Source organism: Pipra filicauda, unplaced genomic scaffold, assembly GCF_003945595.2.
Source record: "Pipra filicauda isolate LSUMZ 115617 unplaced genomic scaffold, ASM394559v2 scaffold80_size11013439_pilon, whole genome shotgun sequence".
Lineage (NCBI taxonomy): Eukaryota > Metazoa > Chordata > Aves > Passeriformes > Pipridae > Pipra > Pipra filicauda.
The window spans coordinates 1,161,574-1,180,649 of record NW_024104987.1 but is presented as its reverse complement, the minus strand read 5'-3'; the positions used below and the strand labels follow the sequence as shown (position 1 = coordinate 1,180,649).

Here is a 19,076-nt window from a genome sequence, read left to right as displayed (position 1 = left end):
TGCGGCGGCCGCCGCGCAGCCGTAAAGCGGAGCCGCCTGCGCCCCCCGCCCGGTACCGCGGTCCCGCCGGGAGGGGAGGGGGGGCGGGACGGGGGAGAGCGGGGGGAGATGATTGAGGTGGGGGGATATGGGCGAGCGGGGGTGGGGGGCTGCTTGTGAGGCTGCGCTTGGGGGCGTCTGGGGGTCTCAGTCGGGGGTGGGGGGGGGCTGGGGGACGGGGGCTGGGGGACAACGACTGGGGGGGGGGGGCCCTGGGGCGGGTCTGGGGGCTGCGGGGATGGGCCTGGGGGCGCTGGGATGGGGGGCGGGGGGCTGAGGGTGATGCTTGGGGAGAGGGCTGTGTGGGGGTGGGAATGGGGAGGTGTGGGGGGCTCAGCCGGGGGGTGACCGTGGGCCTGGGGGGTCCGGGTGTCTGAGCCTGCGGTATGAGGGGCTGTGGGGCTCGGAGGGGTGCGGGGCTGGGGGTCTAGACTTGTGCTGGGGAGGATGGGGGGCTCTGCCGGGGCTGGGGGGCTCCAGTAGGAGTGTGGGGTCCACAGGGCCGCGTCACCCCCGGCTCTGGGGGTCTGGGCTCAGCTGGCAGAGGGGCCCTATCCCCTCCCCCTGACACCCCCCGCCACTCGGTGTGCCCCCCAGGCCGGCACCATGGCTCAGGTGGGGCACAGGGTGGATTACCTGGCCGGGTTCTGCTGCCCGGTGGGGGGACTGGCGGCGGGCAAGCCCCGGGTGCTGTGCCACGAGAACGAGATCTACCTCTCCAATGGCTCCGAGTTCGTCTACGTGTACGACCAGGAGGGCAAAGTGCTCAAGGTGAGGGGTCTGGGGGGGGGGGGGGCTCCACACTGGGACCCTCATCCCATAGGAACAACACTCATGGCCAAGTCCCTCGGGATCCCCCAGCAATCCAACCCCACCAACTCCCCCTGCCCGTCCCTCTGGAGCTCTGGGGGTGCTGCCAGCTGTCCCCTCTCCCAATCCTGTGGGACAGACGTTGGATCAGACCCCCCAGGCTCATTCCCCCCAGCGCAGGGGCTCCTGTTCCCTCTCCCCCAGGCCTGGCTGTTGTCCCTGCTGTCACTAGTGACTGACACACCACTGCCTTTGTTAATTGGCTCTGATTATCATTTCTAAGAGCTGCACCGCTGTAGGAGCGGGCTCTGCCTCCCACACTGCGCTCCCGCTCTGCAAAGTGGAGCAGTACCAGCTCCCTGATCCCTGCTTTCCTTCCCCCTGGGGAGCAGGAATGACAGGCTGCCACAGCCCCCCTCCCAACCCCAGGAAAACCCAGCTGGGGGCTGCCCAGGGATCCCTTTATCCCTGGGAATTGCTTTGGATCCCCCCCTGCAGGGAGCCCCCCCATCCCTGCCACCCCTTCAGGTGCCGTGGGAGGTGCTGTGGGAGGTGACATTTTGTTCTGTGCCCCCTCCCCAGGCCGTGTTCCGCTGTCCTGACCAGGTGTGGCACGTGGAGCTGCTGCCCCAGCCCCGACAGCTCTACATCCTGTGCGCCCACAGCGGGATCTACTGCGTGTCCCTGGAGCAGCAGAGCAGGTGAGGTGTCTGTCACCTTTGGGATCAGCACCATGTCCTCATCCCTGGGCTCCTGGGGCTGCCCCTTCCCACCACGGAGTGAGGCTTCTCTCTCTGTGTGAGGCTCCAGCTCTCTCGAGATTGTGCCCCTGACTCCGGGGTTGCAAACCCTCCATGCCAGAGCACTCCAGCCCCCATCCCCATCCCGATCTCCAGCTGCCCAGGGTCATCCCAGCTGCCTCACACATGAGCAGCCTCTGGCAAACCCTGGATTCCACCAGGAAGGCCCCCAGTGCCCAGCCAAGGGCAGCAGAGCTGCACAACCAGGACATCCCTGGCCCCACCAAGGGTTGGGGGCTCTGGTCTTGTGATCGTTCCCACAGAATTCCTGTCTCTCCCTGGTGCTAAAAGCTCTGCTGCAGGAGCTCCTTTCCCAGGGCCAGGCGAGGAGGCGGCCAAGGGACACGCTGGCCTCTCCCCACGCCTTGGCTCAGAGCTCTTCCCTGTTTTCCCAAAGGTTAATGGAGCAGACGGACGGCGACGGCCAAGAAAGCAACGGCCCTTCCGGCGTGTTCCCGGTGGATGCGGATTCCTGCATCTTCCCCGACGCCAGCCTGAGCATGTTCACCCTGCTCAGCACCTTCGTCATCACGCTGTCCCAGGCCGAGGGCAAGTGGTGGATGCGGCTGCACGAGCTGCCGCGCCCGGAGCAGGACGGGCCCCCGTACCGGCAGGTCAGCCAGGTGGAATTCTGTCCCGGCTCCCCGCCGGGGGACGGGGAGGACACGCCCCCCTCCTGCTTTCTGCCCGTGCTGTGCTGCGCGGCCGCGCCCGGCGCCGAGGGGCTCTGGTGCTCGGGGGGCTTCGTGCTGGAGGAGCCCCTCTTCAGCCTCCTCTTCGGCATCGATGCGGCCATGCTGGAGTCGCCCATGATCCTGTGCGGGTTCCCGGACGGGCAGCTCTGCTCCGTGCCCCTCAAAGCCCTCAGCTCCTCGCCCTCTGCCACCGACAGCGGCTGCCGGGACGTGTCCACGCCGGACCCGCCGGTGAAGATCCTGCACCACCTGGAGGAGCCCATCGTGTTCATCGGGGCCCTGCGCACGGAGCGGCGCGCGGCCGACGACGCCGAGGAGGATGAGCCGCCGCCGGGCGAGCCCGGCTGTGACTGCGTGGTGGCTGTGGGCCACTACGGCAAGATGGTGGCGGTGAAGGCGGATCAGCGGGAGGAGGCGACGGTGCCGGAGCTCAGGGAGTACTCCCTGCGCGGGCCCATCCTGTGCGCGGCCTGCGGCAGCGGCAGCCGCATGTACTACAGCACCCACTCCGACATCTCCGCCGTCGACCTGGACCGCGCGGGGGACGCCTCGGACCCCGAGGACACCGAGAGCAGCACCGGCGTCCTGCCCCCCGTCCTGTCCCCGGCCAGCTTGAGTATCTGCAGCGTCGTGGCTCTTTCCTTGTCCTCTCGGGCCTCAGAAGGTACTGGGGCAGTGGGATCCCACCTGTCCCCTCCCCGTGGCTCTGTACAGGGTTGGGCTGCTGTCCAGATTCCTTGCCCATGGAGCTGCCTGTGCCACCAGCAGGGACGTTGTGTGGCAGCTGTGACCCTCCCTGGGTGCTGCTGGCCTTGGCTGGGGGGTGGTGGGGACAGGGCAGGTGTCCCTTCTTGGGAGGCTGCATGTGAGCTGGGTGTGCTGTGGTTGGTGTCCTGTCTCCATCATACCTCATCATGCTCCCTGTCCTCCCTGCATCCCCCCCTCAGCCCTCCGGGAAGCTCCTGCTCCCTTCCTGGCCCCCCAGCCCTGACCAGCCCTGTCTGTGCCCCAGGTGAGTCGGAGCTGTTGGCTCTCTCGGCCAAGGGCAGCCTCGTGTCCTGTGGGTTGTGCAGCCCCGAGGAGCCGGACGTGGAGCTGACACCTGCCGAGATCGGCCGGAGGATCAAGGAGCTGCTGTCCGGGATAGGGAACACCTCAGAGAGGTACAGGGGTGCAGGGGCACCGAGCTAAGGGGCTGTGCAGGTCTCTGTCGGTAATTAATTATGGAATTTCTGAATGGTTTGGGTTGGAAGAGACCTTAAAGCTCATCTCATTCCACCCCCTGCCATGGGCAGGGACACCTTCCACTATCCCAGTTTGCTGCAAGCCCTGTCCAACCTGGCCTTGAACACTTCCAGGGATCCAGGGGCAACCACAGCTTCTGTGGCTCCAGATCTCTTGGAGCCACTTTAGGCACTGGAAGGGGCTCTAAGGTCTCCCTGGAGCCTTCTCCAGGCTGAATGACCCCAACTCTCTCAGTGAGAGACATTTTACCTTCCCTGGCTGGGAAGCTTCCCCCAACCTCAATAACATAAAACCAGTGTTTGAGGGCAGCCCCCTCTCCATGGCACAGCCATCCCCAGCGCCGTGGGCGGGCTGGCAGCAGCAGCCATGGCAGCAGAAGGTGGCACAGGCAGGGTGCCAGGCGCCTGTCACGCATGCCAAGCTGGCACTAACAGGCAGGGCAGGCACGTGCCTCCGTCTCCATGGCTGTTTGTGCACGGGAAGGGGGTGTGGGCGAGGCCCCCCCTTCCTCCACGGGGGGATTCCCAGGGTCTGGCTGTCCAGAGCTGCTCCACAGGGTCAGCTCTGGTGGGGAAATGGATCTGGGGCTGCCGTGGGAAGGAGCTGGGAGGTTCCTGTGGTGGCTCTGGGCACTGGGATCATGCCAGTGGCTGCTCAGCTCGGCAATGGCAGCACAGAGCCTTTGGCACCGCACTCCCGGCGCTGTCCCGGCATCCCTCCCACTGTTCCATCCCTGTCACGCTGTCCTTGCAGAGTGTCCTTCCTGAAGAAGGCCGTGGACCAGAGGAACCGAGCCCTGGCCAGCCTGAACCAGGTGATGAACGTGAGCGCGGCGCTGCTCTCCAGCCACGAGGGCCCCAAGCCCATCGCCTGCACCGTCACTGCCAACTGGAGCTGCCTCCTGCTCCAGGACACCGTCACCATCTCCTGCTTGCTGGAAAACTGCAGCGAGTACAGCCTGGAGGAGGGCTGGACCCTCTGTGTCCAGCTCCTGGCCAGCCCCTGTGCCTTAGAGGAGGAGTCCGTGGATTCGGCCACCACCTTCACGTTCCCCATTGACCAGCTGCTCCCCGGGAACAAGCGGGAGCTGACGCTGCCCCTCGGCCCCACTGCGGACACCAAGCTGGACCTGCCTCTGACCATCTCCTGTGCCCTCTACTACAGTTTACGGGATATTTTGGGCAGTGGCTCCGACTCCTCCGAGGACCTGGATGACTTCCTGCCCGACGACTCGCCCCTGCTGTCCCCGGACAGGGAGGGGATCTGCCTGCCCCTCAGCCAATGCACCATTGACATGCTCCAGTGCCTCCGTTTCGGGAGCAGCCCCCCCGGGCCAGACGCACCCCCTGCCCCCCCAGACCCTGTGGAGACCTTCCTCAAAGTGTCCCAGGAACAGACTGAGCCCGAGGAAGGGAAAACCCCGGGAGAGGGGAAGTTGCCCCCCTCAGCAGCGTCCATCCGGGTGTCCTCGGAGCTGCTGAAAAGCGCCCTGAAAACCTCGGGAACAGGTGGGTCCCTGGGCAGTACCAGGAGTGATCATCCCGGGAGTACCAGGGAGGTGTCCTTGGGCAGGGTGACACTGTCACAGCCTCTCCTTTGGGCCAGGAGGGCAGTGTGAGCCCCTGTCCCCAGCACAGCGCGTGGGCTGTCACACATGGGTGCGGTGACAGTGCTGTGACCGAGCTCAGCGTGTCCCAGCAGGGAGGGGACCGGCCCCTGTGTCACCCTTGGCCACTCAGGGGCTGCCCCGGGCACACCCTGTCAGCAGTGTCACATCTCTGCCCTGTCCTTTGGTCCCCAGATGTGCCCCTGAGCTGTGCCACGCTGCGCTGGCTGCTGGCAGAGAACCCCGGGGCCGAGGCGCTGAGCAGCGCGGAGGTGGCATCGGTGTGTGGCACAGCACCCGACGGCGGCCACGTCCAGCTGCTCGTCCGAGAGGCAAGGAGTGGGTTAGCCCTGAGCCAAGGAATGGGTCAGCCTGCAGGGAAGCTCCCTGTCCCACAAAGCCGTCTCCTTCCCGGTGCCAGGGAGCGGGGTGATGCACGGCCACGCCGTCCTGACCTCCATCTGCTGGGCTGGAAGGGCAGCATTCCCAGTCACTTCTCCCAACCCTGGGCTTCCCAAAGGCTGTGGTCACTTCCCTCCTCTGCTCCATGTGGGTGTTCCCCCTCTCAGTGTTCCCGTTTCCCTGCCAGGTAGGACAGTGGGTGCTGTTGCTGCATCCTTGTGGATGCCTCAGACACTCGCCGTGCCCCAGCCTGGCATGAGGCTGGGCTGTGGGAAGAAATGGCCTTTCCCTGCTGGCTCTGGAGAAGAAGGGGAAAACACAGCTGGATTTGGGGTGTAAATCCGATCTCCTGCAGCTCATCCCCATTTCATGTGAAATTCCCCTCTAAAGGCACAGGAAAACAGGGATTTCTGCCCAGCTCTGCTGGCTGACCCCGCCGAGGGGCCCCCAGGTACCTGGCACGGGTGGATTCCCCCGAGAGCTCGCATGTCCCCGGGGTGATTAATGACTCTGTTAATTCTGCTGGGGCTGAGCCTGCCAGGCTCAGTCCTGGGAGGGCTCACCGGGGATTCTGTGGGCACTGGGCTGGGGACGGCTGGCCCTGGGAAGGGTGGGCTGGGGTCTGTGCCCAGCAGGAGGGTTTGGGGGTGAAGGGAGCCTCCTGGGGAGCCTGGTACCCATGGGGAGGGGTCCTGAGCCCCCCAGCTGCCAGTGACACTGCTCTCCCTGTCCAGGTGGCCATGAATGACCTGAGCCCAGCAGGTCCCATCCAGGCCGTGGAGATCCTGATGGAGAGCCCATCCCTGGCCCACATGTGCAGGACACACCACGCCGTCATCCGGCGCATCCAGGTATGCTCAGGCACTGCCCTGGGGGACAGGGGGACCCCAAGGGACCCAAACTCCCCCCCAGGATAGAAGCTGGGGGTGCAGCACGGGGATTCTGTGGCACCATCATGTTACAGTCCAGCCCAGCATGGCCTGGGGATGGTGGGATCACCACATCTCAGGGCATTTGGGCCGCGGAGCCCAGGGCAGTGTTGGCCATGTGCCCTGGGCTGGGATTCTCAGGTTTTGGGGGCCCCTGGAGTTGGGGGTCCCTGGGGCTGGGACTCCTGGGGTTGGGACTCCCAGGTCTGGAGGTCTCTGGGGCTGGGTGGTGCCAGCTCGCCCAGCACCCTCCCTCCTCGCAGGCGCTGGTGCTGGAGCAGGCGGCGCAGGGCTCGGGACCCCCCGACCTCCGCATGCAGTACCTGCGGCAGATCCAGGCCAACCACGAGGTGAGCACCCCCGATCCCTGCCCCGTGGGGTGCACGCAGAGGTACCCCCCCACTACATCCCCTACATCTCCCTCCTGCAGATGCTGCTGAAGGAGGCGCAGACCCTCCGGGACCAGCCGCCCCCGGGTGAGGAGGGGGCTGAGGGGGCTGCCACGGCCGAGAAGCTCCTGAACATCTACCGGCAGCTGAGGAACCCCAGCCTGGTCCTGCTGTGAGCAGGGGGGCGGCCAGCACGCCCCAAAAACCCCGCCGGCCGGGGCGGGTGCCCACGGGAGAGCCCCCCATCCCAGCCCACCCCGCCGGAGCAGGGGCGGGGCGGGCAGTGGTCGGGGCGGGGGGTGTGTCTGTGCGTGTTTCGTGGTCGTGTTGTCGGCAGCACCGGGGGGGTCTCGGTGGCGGAGCGGGGGCTCCTGGGCTGGCCCAGCCCTGCCCTGCCGCCCCCCAGCCCGGCCAGGCCGGGGCAGCCCCCCCGGGGCCGCGTGTTTTGTGGATCCGTGGTAGTGTAGTGGCCGTGCCGAGCCGGGCCGGCTGCGGGCTGAGCCCCCCGAGCCGTCTTGCCTTCAGGATCAGGACAAACAGGGTGCTGTGCCCGGGGGAGCCCCGTTTTCTGCTGGGCAGGGGAGGGGGTCTCCGCTCCCCCGTTGTTTCTATAAATGATCCCGTATTTCCGTGCTGGTGCGGCGTGTTTGGGCCCCGCCCTGCCCGCACCGCTCCACTGTCTGTAACTCTGTCGTCTGCCATGAAAACGATCCTGTCGCTCACCCCGTGTCTGCCTCTATTCCTTTCCATCCTCCCGGAGGGTCCTGACACTGCCGGGGCGGGGGGCTGCCACTGTCACCCCCAGCCTGCCAGAGGGGCCATGGGCTCCACAACCCCTCCGTGCTCAAGCTCCCTGTGCATCTCCTGCGGGTCCTGCCCACAGTGGGGTTGCTTTGCCAACCCCCCCTTCCCCTGTGGCACCCCTGGGGGTCTCTGCATCCCACTGCCCGCCCAGATCAGCCCTTACCATGGGGGGTGGGGGCTCCCGGGAGGGGGACGGGGTGGATCCTGATGGGGAAGGAGGACGCGGCGCTGCCCCGGTGTGATCCAGGTGACTTTAATGCCGTGGGTCGAGGGGCCGGGGGCACGGCTGCCACGGGTGCTGCCACTGCTGCCACCACCCCCCTTTGCGGGGAACAGGCTGGTGCCTGGGGCGGGGGCTGCCCGGGAAGGGGGGTCAGTACTCCCAGAGCGTGGCCCGCAGCACGGACTCGCTGTCGGCGCGGAGGGTCCCCGCGGGGTCCCCGCGCAGGTACCGCCCGTTCTTGGCTTTGATGGCCACGCGGCCGCGCTCCCGGAACTCAAAGAAGAAATCCTCAGAGAGGTCCCCGTCGCTGCACACTGACCCGCTGCTCGCCACGTACCAGAACTTGCCCCCCTGGCCTGCGGGGAGTCCCCGGGGGGGGCTGTCAGTGCGAGCTGGACAGACCCCCAGCCCCCCCGCCCTGTAACCCGCACCCACCTCGGATCTGGTAGGCGCCGTCGCTGAAGCTGATGTGGAAGACGTCGTAGACGGAGCGGTTGGAGTCGAGCAGGTTGGAGCCGCGGTGGTAACAGACGAAGCCGTGCTCGCCCCGCAGCACCAGCATCGGGCGGTTGATCAGCTTCAGAGTGAACTCCTCGTCCTCCCCTGCACGGTACCCGGCGCTCAGCACCCCCGGGGGCCCACCCTGGGTGCCCCAGTCCCCCCCAGTACTTACCCACGGCGTCGCTGACGGCCGCCAGCTGCCCGTTCCTCTTGGTGCAGACGTAGCGGCCGTTGCTGGCGCGCAGGGCCACGCGCCGCCCGCGCCACTCGATGTCAAACATGGTGTTGGCAGCGCTGGGGACACAGGGACAGCGTGAGTCGGGCAGGGCCGCGTCCCCCTGGGCCCCCTTCCCCACCCTGTCCCACTCACATTTCGGTGGCCACGGCCTGGATGCCCCCGTGGGCCACCAGGGTCCAGTAGCTGCCGGTGTTGGTGTGGAGGCTGCACTTGTTGGTGTCGCGGTCGATCTGCAGCTGGAAGGTCTCGTGGTTCAGCTCCTCGTCCTGGTTTGCCGAGACATTGACACCTGGGGGTGGGGGTGGATGTTGGTGCTGGTCCCACTCCAGCCATGGACACTGGTCAGTCTCCGGCCATCGGCACCAATCCTGCTCCAGGTACTGATCTTGCTCCAGCCATGGACACTGATCCTGCTCCGCCCCTTGGCACTGATCCCACTTCAGCCATCAGCACCAGTCCCACTCTGGCCATCAGGACCAGTCCCAGTCCAGCCATGAACAACAGTCCCATTCCATCTGCGGTCACCAGTCCCTCTCCAGCCACCAGGACCAATCCCAGTCCAGTCACTGTCACCAATCTCACTCCAGCCACGTCACTGATTCCGCTCCAGCCATCCATCTCACTCCAACCATTGTGACCATGCCGACCATCACCCCCACAGCCCCACAGCCACCTCCTTCCAAATCCTCCTGCAAACAATTGTGCTAATTGGGCTGGTTAATCAGCTTGTCACCACCGTGTCCATCTGGTCACAAACCCCTATTTATAGCTGGTCCCCCCTGTCACCCGGCTCTAAGCTGCTTGGCACGGGGGTGGCACCGTCCCCAAGGGGCACCTGGGGGCAAGGGGGGGTCCTTGAAGGGCTCACATCCAATGGCTCTACACACGTATGTGTGCACACAGGGCATCATGCGTGGGGTACACACACAAATTGTGGACCCAGAGGTGCTGCACAGAGCCCTGCACACCTGTGTGTGTGTGCACACGGACACACCTGAGCACACCTGAGCCCACAGCCCTGCACACGCGTGTGCACACACACGTGGAGACCTGCACATGCACACGTGTGTGTGTACACACATAGAGCCCTGTGCACACATGGGGACACACACAGAGCCCTGTGCACACACGTGTGTATACACACCCACACCCCTCTGTGCACACCCACGGAGCCCTTCACGTGCACACACATGTACAAACACATGCATGCACACATCTGTGCACACCCACCTGTGCACACCCACAGCTCTGCACATGCACACACACGTGTGTACACACACACCCCCACACCTCCCTGAGCCCCTGCACACACACACACACACACACACACACGTGTGTACGCACACACCCACGCACCCCCACACCCCCCCCGAGCCCTTTCCCACCTCCATGGCTGCTCCCACTCCACCTCACTGACCTCAGACCCCCCCCCTCGAGCAGGCAGGACCCCTATGCCCCCCTCTAGCAGCCGAGCTGGGGTATCCCATGTCCCCAGGGATGTGGCCACAGGGTGCCCCCCTTCCCCACAGGGGCAGCACTGTGGGGTTGTTACTGTGGAGTGTCCCCCCTGGGGTGGTGGTCCCAGGGGTGCCCCCACAGAGCTGTGGGAGCATGGGGGGCCCAGGGATGGGCAGGGAGCAGGGAGAGGGGCAGTGGGGTGAAGTAGGTGGGCAGTGGGGACCCCTGTGTGGGCAGCAGGGTGCAGGGAGGGAGTTGGGTGCAGGGAGGGAGTTGGGTGCAGGCAGGGGGGTGCAGGCAGGGGCAGCAGGGGGCAGGGGGATGCAGGGGGTGGGCAGCCCTTACCCTGCCGGATGGAGACGTATCTGCCGTTGGCCGCCGTGAACACCACCTGGGGGTGACTCTCCTCCAGGTCAAAGAGTTCATCCTTGCCCGGCTTGGAGCTGCGGCCGGATTTGAGGGTGCCGGTGGGTCCGGTGGGCGCCAGGTACTTCCCGTCGCAGTCCTTGAACGCCAACTTGCCGGCCTTGAACTCGAGGGTGTAGCCGGTGCCGGCACCGGGCTCGGGCACCAGGGTGCCATCGCAGCGCAGGTACCGCTCGTCGGCCGTGCGCAGGCTGTACTTCTTGTCCTGGAAGCAGAGGGTGATGAGCGCGTCCACCCCCCAGGGCAGGTTGCTGTCGGTGGCGATCTCGTCCTCGTGGGCGCTCAGGTGGGCGTAGCGGCGGCGGCTCACGCTCAGCAGGTTGGCCTGGGGGTGCATGGCCAGGTGCACGGTCCACAGCTCGCCCTCCGTCACACTGGGGGCGAAGCAGGACAGCCGGTCCTCGCGCCCCCCGAAGAAGCGCCGGTGCGGGGCCGACTGCAGCGCCCAGCGCCCGTCCGACTGCGTGATGATGCTGAAGCCTTCGTCCCGGCCCGGCTGCTCCGCCTCGCAGCGCACCTTCCCGTCCTTGTCGGCGCCCAGGTACCGGCCCAGGTGGCTCTTGAGGAAGACGATGGAGCTGTCGGCTTCATCCTGCTCCAGCGTCCAGATCTGCTTGCGCTTGAGGCTGAGCGCCGAGGCGTTCACCTTGTAGCCGAAGCTCTCTGCCGTCAGGTACCGGCTCTCGCAGTTGATCAGCCCGAACTGGATCTTCAGCACCTGGTGGATCCCATTTGTTGGCATCTTCCGCCGAGGCGGGGCGGCCCCCGGGGGGCCGGCGGGGGCTCCCCGGCACTGCCGAGCCCGGGCGTCGCGGCGGGGCCGGACCGAGCGCCCGCGGCGGGGGCGGCTGCGCTGCCCCGGACCCACGGAGCGGGACGGGGCCTGGGGGGCTGCGACCCGCCTGGGCACCCTCAGGTGGGGTTAGAGACCGGCCGGGTCACGGTGGGCACCGGGGACACCCAGGCGAGGGGGCACCGCGGCAGCCCCCGGCCACGCCACCGTCCCTCGCCGCGGCCCCGTCCGGCTGTGGCGGAGCCGCGGGTGGAAAACTTGGGTGGGAACCCGATCCGGGCCGGCGTATCCGTTCCGATGCCGGCGGGTTAAGGTTACCGGTCCCTCTGATTCAGCAGCGGGTCACCTCCAGCCGCGCCGCCTCCCGGCCAGCCCCTAAGCGCCTTTTCCAATTAGCCAGGCATTTTGATTAGTGTAAACCTTTTATCCTGCTTTGGGGCCCTTGGCCTCCATCTGTCCTGTGGCCCCAAATCCCTTCTGCAGCTGTGGATCGGGGTCACGGACACCCCCAGCCCCCCCTGGAGCCATCCCGGGGCGTGGGGTCCTTCGGGGCTGAGACCGCCAGGAACTCATGACAATGATGAGGGTCCGGCCCCATGATGGGGGCAGGAGGTGCAGAGACTGGGGGGGACAGAGGTGCAGGGGACAGGCCCCACTCCCACCCTGCAGGCACTGAACCCCAGCCCAACTGGGACCCCCCAAACGGGGCAGGTGCAGCCACAAAGACCTCCAGCCTCGGCCACGCTCCACCTGGGCCTGTCAGGGACGGGCTGTGCCACCGCCTGGGCCCCCCGAAGTGCTCGGACCCCCCGTGCTGGGCTCTGGCCACGTCCTGGTGATGCCGCCCTGGTTCCTGCCACCATCTCCCCGGCCCAGCAGCTCCGGTGTCAGCCCCGTGCCCGGTTATTGTTCCCACAAACAACCCCAGCTTTGGTTGCTCATGACTTTTTCATGCCGGGCTGGCTCTGCCCGAGCCGGGGGGTGCCGTGGCCCCCCGAGCTGTGACACCCGAGCCGCTGTAACTGACCCCCGAAACGGAGCCGGCTCAGCTTTCAGGCCCTGGCGGTGGGGGATAAGTGGGTCAGGGTCCCAGGGGGCTCTGGGGGGGCCGTGGGCAGCTGGGGGTGGTAACACGGCTCTCAGTGGGTGCCCGCTGGCACCTGCCTGGCCGAGCAGCCGGGAGCAGCATTTATACACCGCGGCCCCCCCCGGCCCCCCGGCGGAGTCAGGTTCCCTTCGGGGGGGCCCCCTGGGCGCTGCCCCACAGCCACAGCGTGTCCCTGCGTCCCCTCGGCCTGGGGACAGCCGGACCCCTCCCCACTGGGGGCTGCTGAGACCCAACACGCTCGTGACAGGCCAGGGCATTGCAGGGGGCTGGGGTGGGTGACCCCCCCCGGGTGGGTGCCGCCCCTGGTTCCCATCTAACACTCTTACCAGGAGGGATATGGGGGTGCTGGGCTGCCCGGGGGGTCCCCAGCCTCCAGCCCTGATGGGGGGCTGGCAGAGGGGAGGTGGAGGGGGCTCAGCTGTGCCCCACATGCCCAGGGGGATCAGGGCAGGGCTTTGGGGTGGGGGTCGCAGGGGGGGGTCAGGAGGGGTATTGGAGTAGTGGTGGTGGGACCCCTTCCTGGTTTCCATCCAACAGCCTTCTCGGGAGGGATTTGGGGGTGCTGACCTGCACCCCTGGTGGGGGGCTGGCAGAGGGGTGGAGGGAGCTCAGCCGTGCCCCACCAGCCCGGGGGTGTCAGGGCAGGGGTTCGGGGGTTCTGGAGTGGTATTGGAGTGCTGGGTGGTGGAACCCCCCCATCATCACTCCTCACGTGCACACTGGCAGCGCGGAAGGACGGACGGACGGATGGACGGGCACCGGGCAGCGGGGCGGGGCGGGGGTAGTGCCTTCCTCCTCCTCCTCCTCCTCCTCCTCCTCCTCCTCTTCCTCCTCCTCCCGGCCCTGCCCCTCCCTGCCCGGCCCTGCCCGCCCTGAGTCACGGGGAGGGGCGGCGCCCTCGGGCTGCTCCGGTGCCGGGTCCGGGCGGGGGGTCCCGCCGGGGTGTCCCCCGGGACCCGCGGGATGCGGTGTCACCTGCGCAGCCCCCCTGGCCACACCCCTCGGTGCCCCCCCGGTTCCACCACGGCCCGGCGGGACACGGCGCTGGCACGGGGGACACGAGACCCCTCGGGCTGTGCCGGGACCCCCCGGGACCCCCATCGCCCACCCAGGGCCACCCTGAACTCGCTGCTGTTGCTGCGCCCCGACAGCCCCCTACCACCCATGGCGGTGGCACCGGGAGCTGCTGGGAGGGGCTGGGCAGGCAGTGGGAATTCTGTGGGACACAAGGATGGTGAGGCCGGTGGCCACCGCTGCCATGGGCCTGAGTGGCACCGAGGGGCCAGGAGCTGGCATGGGTGGCTGGTGCATGGGCCTGTGGCACAGCCTGTGGCTACCTGGCATGGTGTGTGGCTGCCTGATATGGTGCATGGCTACCTGACACGGTGTGTGGCTACTTGATGTGTTTGTTACATGGCTACCTGACAGGACGCGTGGGCCTCTGACACAGTGTGTGGCTACCTGGCATAGCACCTGGCTAGCTGAGATGGTACATGGCCACCTGACACAGTGCATGGCCACCTGACACAGTGCATGGCTACCTGGCATGAGGCGTGGCCACCTGGCCTGCTGTGTGCCCACCCGGCCTGCACAGGGACCCCCCCACACCTGACACTGCACAGGTGGAGCCATGGCCGTGACCCGCCGTGGCTTGGGGGCTCAGGGCCCGTGGCACCCCCAGGGAACGGGGGGGCTTGGTGTGAGGAGCCCCCCAGGCTGAGTGGGCTGGGGAGGGGCCAGATTTGGGGCTGGGGGGGCTCAGACTGGGGCGTCACTGGGGTCACTGGGGTGGCAGCACTGACTGGGGGGTGTGGGGTGTCTGTGGGGTGCAGGGGCAGCACAGCCAGGCCTGTGGGTGCTGGGGGAGGCGTTGGGAGGCCAGGAGGTGCCTGTAGCCCTGGGGGGCACCCCCAGATGTGAGGTGTCCCCTGTGGGGCTGCAGTGGGCACAGGGGTGTGCAGGGCAGGGTCTGGGGTGCAGCGGGGGGCGAGTCGGGGGGCACCAGGGATGCCCAGCCCGGTGCTGTGGGCAGGGTGCTGGTGCTGGTGCTGGGGGGGTCTCAGGTGCCGCGGGTGGGGTGTGAAGGACCTGTGGGTGGGGGGTCCTGGTGCTGTGGGTGGGGGTGCAGGTGGGTGGGGGGTCCCAGTGCCAAGGCGGGGGTGCAGGTGCCGTGGGCAGGGGTGGTGTGTCCGGTGCCCGGGCGGGGGGGGGTCCCGGTGCCCGGGTGGGGTGCACGTGCTGCCCGGGGCGGGGGGCGCGGTCCCACCTTCGGGGTGCGGGGCCAGGCCCGGTCCGGCCAGGCCCGCGGGGGCCCGGCCGCCCCGGAGGCGCTGCCGGGGGGGTGCCCGGCGCTGCCCGGGGGTGCCCGAGCCGGGGTGTCCCGCCGGGATCGGGGGGTCCCGCCGGGGCCGGGGGTCGCCCCCCCCGCGGCCCCCCCCGCCCCATGCAGGTTCCGGGGTGCCGAGAGGGCGGGGCCAGCCCGGCAGCCGCCCCACGTGGCCTGGGCCGCGCCGACCAATGGAAGCGCGTGTTTCTGAAAGATCTCCATATATGGCGATGTTCTCGGCCGGGAGGGTGGGGCCGTCGCCCTCCGGGTATAAAAAGTCGGGGCTGGCAGCCGGGCGGTCTCACTCAGCCGGCGGCACCGGACCAGGCGGCACCGTCACCGCATCGCCCACAGCAGCGACCCCCGCGCAGCAGGTACCGCACGGCCCCGCGCCGCGCCCGCGCCGCCCCTTCCCCCGCGTTCCTCGGGGGGTGCAATGGGGGTTTTACGGCGCTCGGTCTCGCCCGGCCCCGCGGTGGGCTGCGGCCGTGTGGGGTGTCCCCCCACGCACCCCCCGTTCCGCGCTGGGATGGTCTCGCCCGTGGGTCCAGGCAGGTGGGGGTGTGCGGGGGGGCGCGCCGCGATTGGTGGAGGCGGCGGGTGACGTCAGCGCGCGGGAGATTCAAACGGGTAATTCAAACGGGAGGGACCATCGGGGCGGGGGGGGCCGGGCATGGCCCGCAGCCAGCGGCTCCTCCCGGGGCCGCGGCGGCCGCTGACCCGGCCCTTTCCCTTCCCTCCCTCCCCTCCCTCCCTCCCGGCGCAGCCTCCGCCATGGAAGAGGAAATCGCCGCCCTCGTCATCGACAACGGCTCCGGCATGTGCAAGGCCGGGTTCGCCGGGGACGACGCGCCCCGCGCCGTGTTCCCCTCGATCGTCGGCCGCCCCCGGCACCAGGTGAGGCGGGCGGGGGGCGCGGGGCGCGGGCCGGGCCGGGCCCGGGGCGGGGGCGGCGCTGACTCACCCGCTCGGCTCCGCAGGGCGTCATGGTGGGCATGGGGCAGAAGGACAGCTACGTCGGGGATGAGGCGCAGAGCAAGAGGGGCATCCTGACCCTCAAGTACCCCATCGAGCATGGCATCGTCACCAACTGGGACGATATGGAGAAGATCTGGCACCACACCTTCTACAACGAGCTGCGTGTGGCCCCCGAGGAGCACCCGGTGCTGCTCACAGAGGCTCCCCTGAACCCCAAGGCCAACAGAGAGAAGATGACGCAGGTACCGTGCCCCCCCCGCCCGCCGGCCCCCCTCACTCATCTTCACGAACCTCCTTCGTTACATCTGAAACCTGAATATTTTGTTCTTTTTTTTTTGTTGTTTTGTTTCTCCCGACATTTTCAGGGTTCTGTTCTCCTGGCATTTCTCCCCTGACGCCTCAGGTTCTTTCATTTGTGTTTCTGCCTGCATCCTTTTTGGCTTTCCCTTCACACACCGGGTTGCTCTGCATGCCAAGCATGTGTGTTCTAACACTGAGTGCACACGCCCAGCTGGGGACCTGCTGCTAATTGACTCTTCTCCTCCTTCCAGATCATGTTTGAGACCTTCAACACCCCGGCCATGTATGTGGCCATTCAGGCCGTGCTGTCCCTCTACGCCTCTGGCCGCACCACAGGCATTGTAATGGACTCTGGGGACGGTGTGACCCACACCGTGCCCATCTACGAGGGCTACGCTCTGCCCCACGCCATCCTGCGTCTGGACCTGGCCGGCCGCGACCTCACCGACTACCTCATGAAGATCCTGACAGAGAGGGGCTACAGCTTCACCACCACGGCCGAGCGGGAGATCGTGCGGGACATCAAGGAGAAGCTCTGCTACGTGGCCCTGGACTTCGAGCAGGAGATGGCCACGGCCGCCTCCTCCTCCTCGCTGGAGAAGAGCTACGAGCTGCCCGACGGGCAGGTCATCACCATCGGCAACGAGAGGTTCCGGTGTCCGGAGGCCCTTTTCCAGCCTTCTTTCCTGGGTATGTGTGGGGCAGGGTCAGCTCCAGGTGGGGTGGGGTTGGTGGGTGGTGGAGGGGAGGGGTTCAGGGTGTGTCACCAAGAGGTCCTGAGTGGTACATACTAAGGACCTGTCTGACACTAACAATGTGGTGGGTGGGCACTTAGGGGTCCTGGGTTAGTAATAACAAGCTGCTTTGAGGCAGAAAGGGGGCTGGGTGACACTGACAAGGTGGTCGGTGGGCACTTGGGCATCCTGGGTGGCACTAACGAACCTGCCCCTCTCTCCTCCCCACCCAGGCATGGAATCCTGTGGCATCCACGAGACCACTTTCAACTCCATCATGAAGTGTGACGTGGACATCAGGAAGGACCTGTACGCCAACACGGTGCTGTCTGGAGGCACCACCATGTACCCCGGGATCGCCGACAGGATGCAGAAGGAGATCACGGCGCTGGCCCCCAGCACCATGAAGATCAAGGTGGGACGGGCTCCAGGGGGTGAGGGATGAAGGGAAGGCTCTGGCTGTGCCCTGACCACTGTTCTCTCCCGCAGATCATCGCCCCGCCGGAGCGCAAATATTCCGTGTGGATCGGCGGCTCCATCCTGGCGTCCCTCTCCACCTTCCAGCAGATGTGGATCAGCAAGCAGGAGTACGACGAGTCCGGCCCCTCCATCGTGCACCGTAAATGCTTCTAAACGGACTGCGGGCCCCGCTGCCACGCCCGGGAGCTGTGCCCAGGCATCCATACACCTCATGCCAGCCTCCTGCAACTGGAATAAGCCTTCTTCCAAAAGAAATCCTGCCCTTGGGAAGTCTGTACCTGATGTTAGACACGTGGATGGGCGCGCTGTCACTTGATTTGACCTTGTTGTAACCGAGTTTAGCCGCTCCCCGAGCTCATACCCTGTACGGATCGGGCTCCCTGGGGCTCCCTGATCCCGGGATTTCCCCATCCCAGGGCCCCCCCACACTGACAGCGGCCCCGGGACCGCTCTGTACAGGGTATTTGGAGCCAGAGTTTGCCGTACATCCCGTGTGGAATATTCCAGGTTTCCTGTAGAGGCTGGTAGGAGTCCATCGAGAATTTTTTTTTTTTTTCTTTTCACCGTTTCTAGCAAGGTTGGGAAAAAAAAAAACAAACATATCGCATCCGAGCCTTACACCCTCCTCCTCCCCCTCTTCATCCCCCTCCTCCCCCTGGTCCCATCGCAGGGCTCGAGTCCTCAGCTCTGAGTTGCTGAAACTCTGCATTTACACCTGTAAATTTCTGCATTTTAATTTATGTCAGATTTTTTTTCTTTTTTTTTTTTTTTCTTTTTTTTTTTTTGTACGTTGCCTTAATGTTCTCACGTGACGGTAGAAAAAAAAACAAACCAAAATTTGTTTAAGAATCATCCGAAAAAAGTTGAGAAATTGTAATGCCCAACAAACACTTCATTGTGTAAGGAAAATAAAATGGAAAAAAGCTGCAGTAACTCCTGCTGGGATTGTGTGTGGTGAGGTGGGGAAGGGGGGGATTGGGTGGGAGCTTCCCCAGGAAACTGGGGTGGGGTTTTGGGGCTAAAAATAGGTGTTTGGGGGCCAAGAAGCTGGATTTTCTTACACAGGCTCCTGGCTACTCTTCCCCGTGTCTGTGGAATTGCAGGAGTCCTGCCCACCAGCTGAGGCCCTGCCTCGGGGTCTCCAGCCCACCCTTGCCACCCTGCTCCATTGCTCTGGGACTGAGGTGCCCCATGTCCAGGGGTTGGGATGTTGGGGTGGGTGGGATTCACTCCGGGGATACCCTCAGCCCCTGGGGTTGGTGTCCTCAGGACTGGACACGGTGGGTGGCTGAGGGGACGTGACACAGGTGTGTGTGAGGACCCTGCAGTTGCTGTTCCCATTGATTTGGGGGTGCAAGTCCCTCTGGGTGGGTGGGGGTGTCCTGCCCCCCCCTCTTCGTGGACCCCCACAGCTCCTGTGCTCCCCCACTGCCCAGCACCTGCAACTGCCCACCCGTCCGTCTGTCCACCCATGTTCTGCACCTGTCCCTCTGTCTGTCCATCCCTGTCTGTCCTCCCTGCCAGCTCTGCTCCCACCCTTCAGCCCTCCGCATCTGTCTGTCCATCCTTCCAGCCTCCTTGCATCCATCTGTCTGTCCAGCTGTCCATTCCTTCCTGTGTCCATCTGTCCATCCACCCGTGTCCATCTGTCTGTCCACCCTGCCAGTTCCTCACCCGCTGCCCGTCCCTCCCTGCCCCCGTCTGTCCGTCCAGCTGTCCATCCCTTCCTGTCTCCCCGTGCCCGTCTGCCTGTCCATCTGTCCCTCCCTGTGTCCGTCTGCCTGTCCAGCCA

At 66.3% G+C, this 19,076-nt stretch overlaps 3 protein-coding genes across 4 annotated transcripts; 2 read left to right on the top strand and 1 right to left on the bottom strand.

The window, feature by feature from the left end:
* The first annotated feature begins 35 nt into the window (after window positions 1-35).
* On the top strand, window positions 36-7,637 carry FAAP100 (FA core complex associated protein 100). 2 transcript variants are annotated; one of them, XM_027725400.2, is made up of 10 exons: window positions 36-52; window positions 637-810; window positions 1,432-1,550; window positions 2,047-3,008; window positions 3,357-3,507; window positions 4,343-5,097; window positions 5,391-5,527; window positions 6,332-6,448; window positions 6,790-6,876; window positions 6,957-7,637. In XM_027725400.2, exons 2-10 carry the CDS (start codon window positions 646-648, stop codon window positions 7,089-7,091), a joined length of 2,628 nt encoding a protein of 875 aa, XP_027581201.1. In that variant the 5' UTR covers window positions 36-52; window positions 637-645; the 3' UTR covers window positions 7,092-7,637. The 2 variants fall into 2 exon arrangements, with proteins under 2 accessions (XP_027581201.1, XP_039246260.1); XM_039390326.1 differs by lacking the exons at window positions 36-52; window positions 6,332-6,448; window positions 6,790-6,876; window positions 6,957-7,637 and adding an exon at window positions 5,617-6,046 and having other exon boundaries at window positions 554-810.
* A 319-nt stretch (window positions 7,638-7,956) lies between these two features.
* FSCN2 (fascin actin-bundling protein 2, retinal) lies at window positions 7,957-13,217 on the bottom strand. Its single transcript, XM_027725401.2, has 5 exons — window positions 10,485-13,217; window positions 8,814-8,970; window positions 8,616-8,737; window positions 8,378-8,545; window positions 7,957-8,298 (listed from the first exon to the last, which is right to left on the bottom strand). The coding sequence occupies exons 1-5, from the start codon at window positions 11,305-11,307 to the stop codon at window positions 8,093-8,095; spliced, it is 1,476 nt and encodes a 491-aa protein (XP_027581202.1). The 5' UTR covers window positions 11,308-13,217; the 3' UTR covers window positions 7,957-8,092.
* A 1,852-nt stretch (window positions 13,218-15,069) lies between these two features.
* Window positions 15,070-18,217, top strand: ACTG1 (actin gamma 1). Its single transcript, XM_027725402.2, has 6 exons — window positions 15,070-15,166; window positions 15,559-15,689; window positions 15,773-16,012; window positions 16,322-16,760; window positions 17,038-17,219; window positions 17,294-18,217. The coding sequence occupies exons 2-6, from the start codon at window positions 15,567-15,569 to the stop codon at window positions 17,435-17,437; spliced, it is 1,128 nt and encodes a 375-aa protein (XP_027581203.1). The 5' UTR covers window positions 15,070-15,166; window positions 15,559-15,566; the 3' UTR covers window positions 17,438-18,217.
* The last annotated feature ends 859 nt before the right edge of the window (window positions 18,218-19,076 follow it).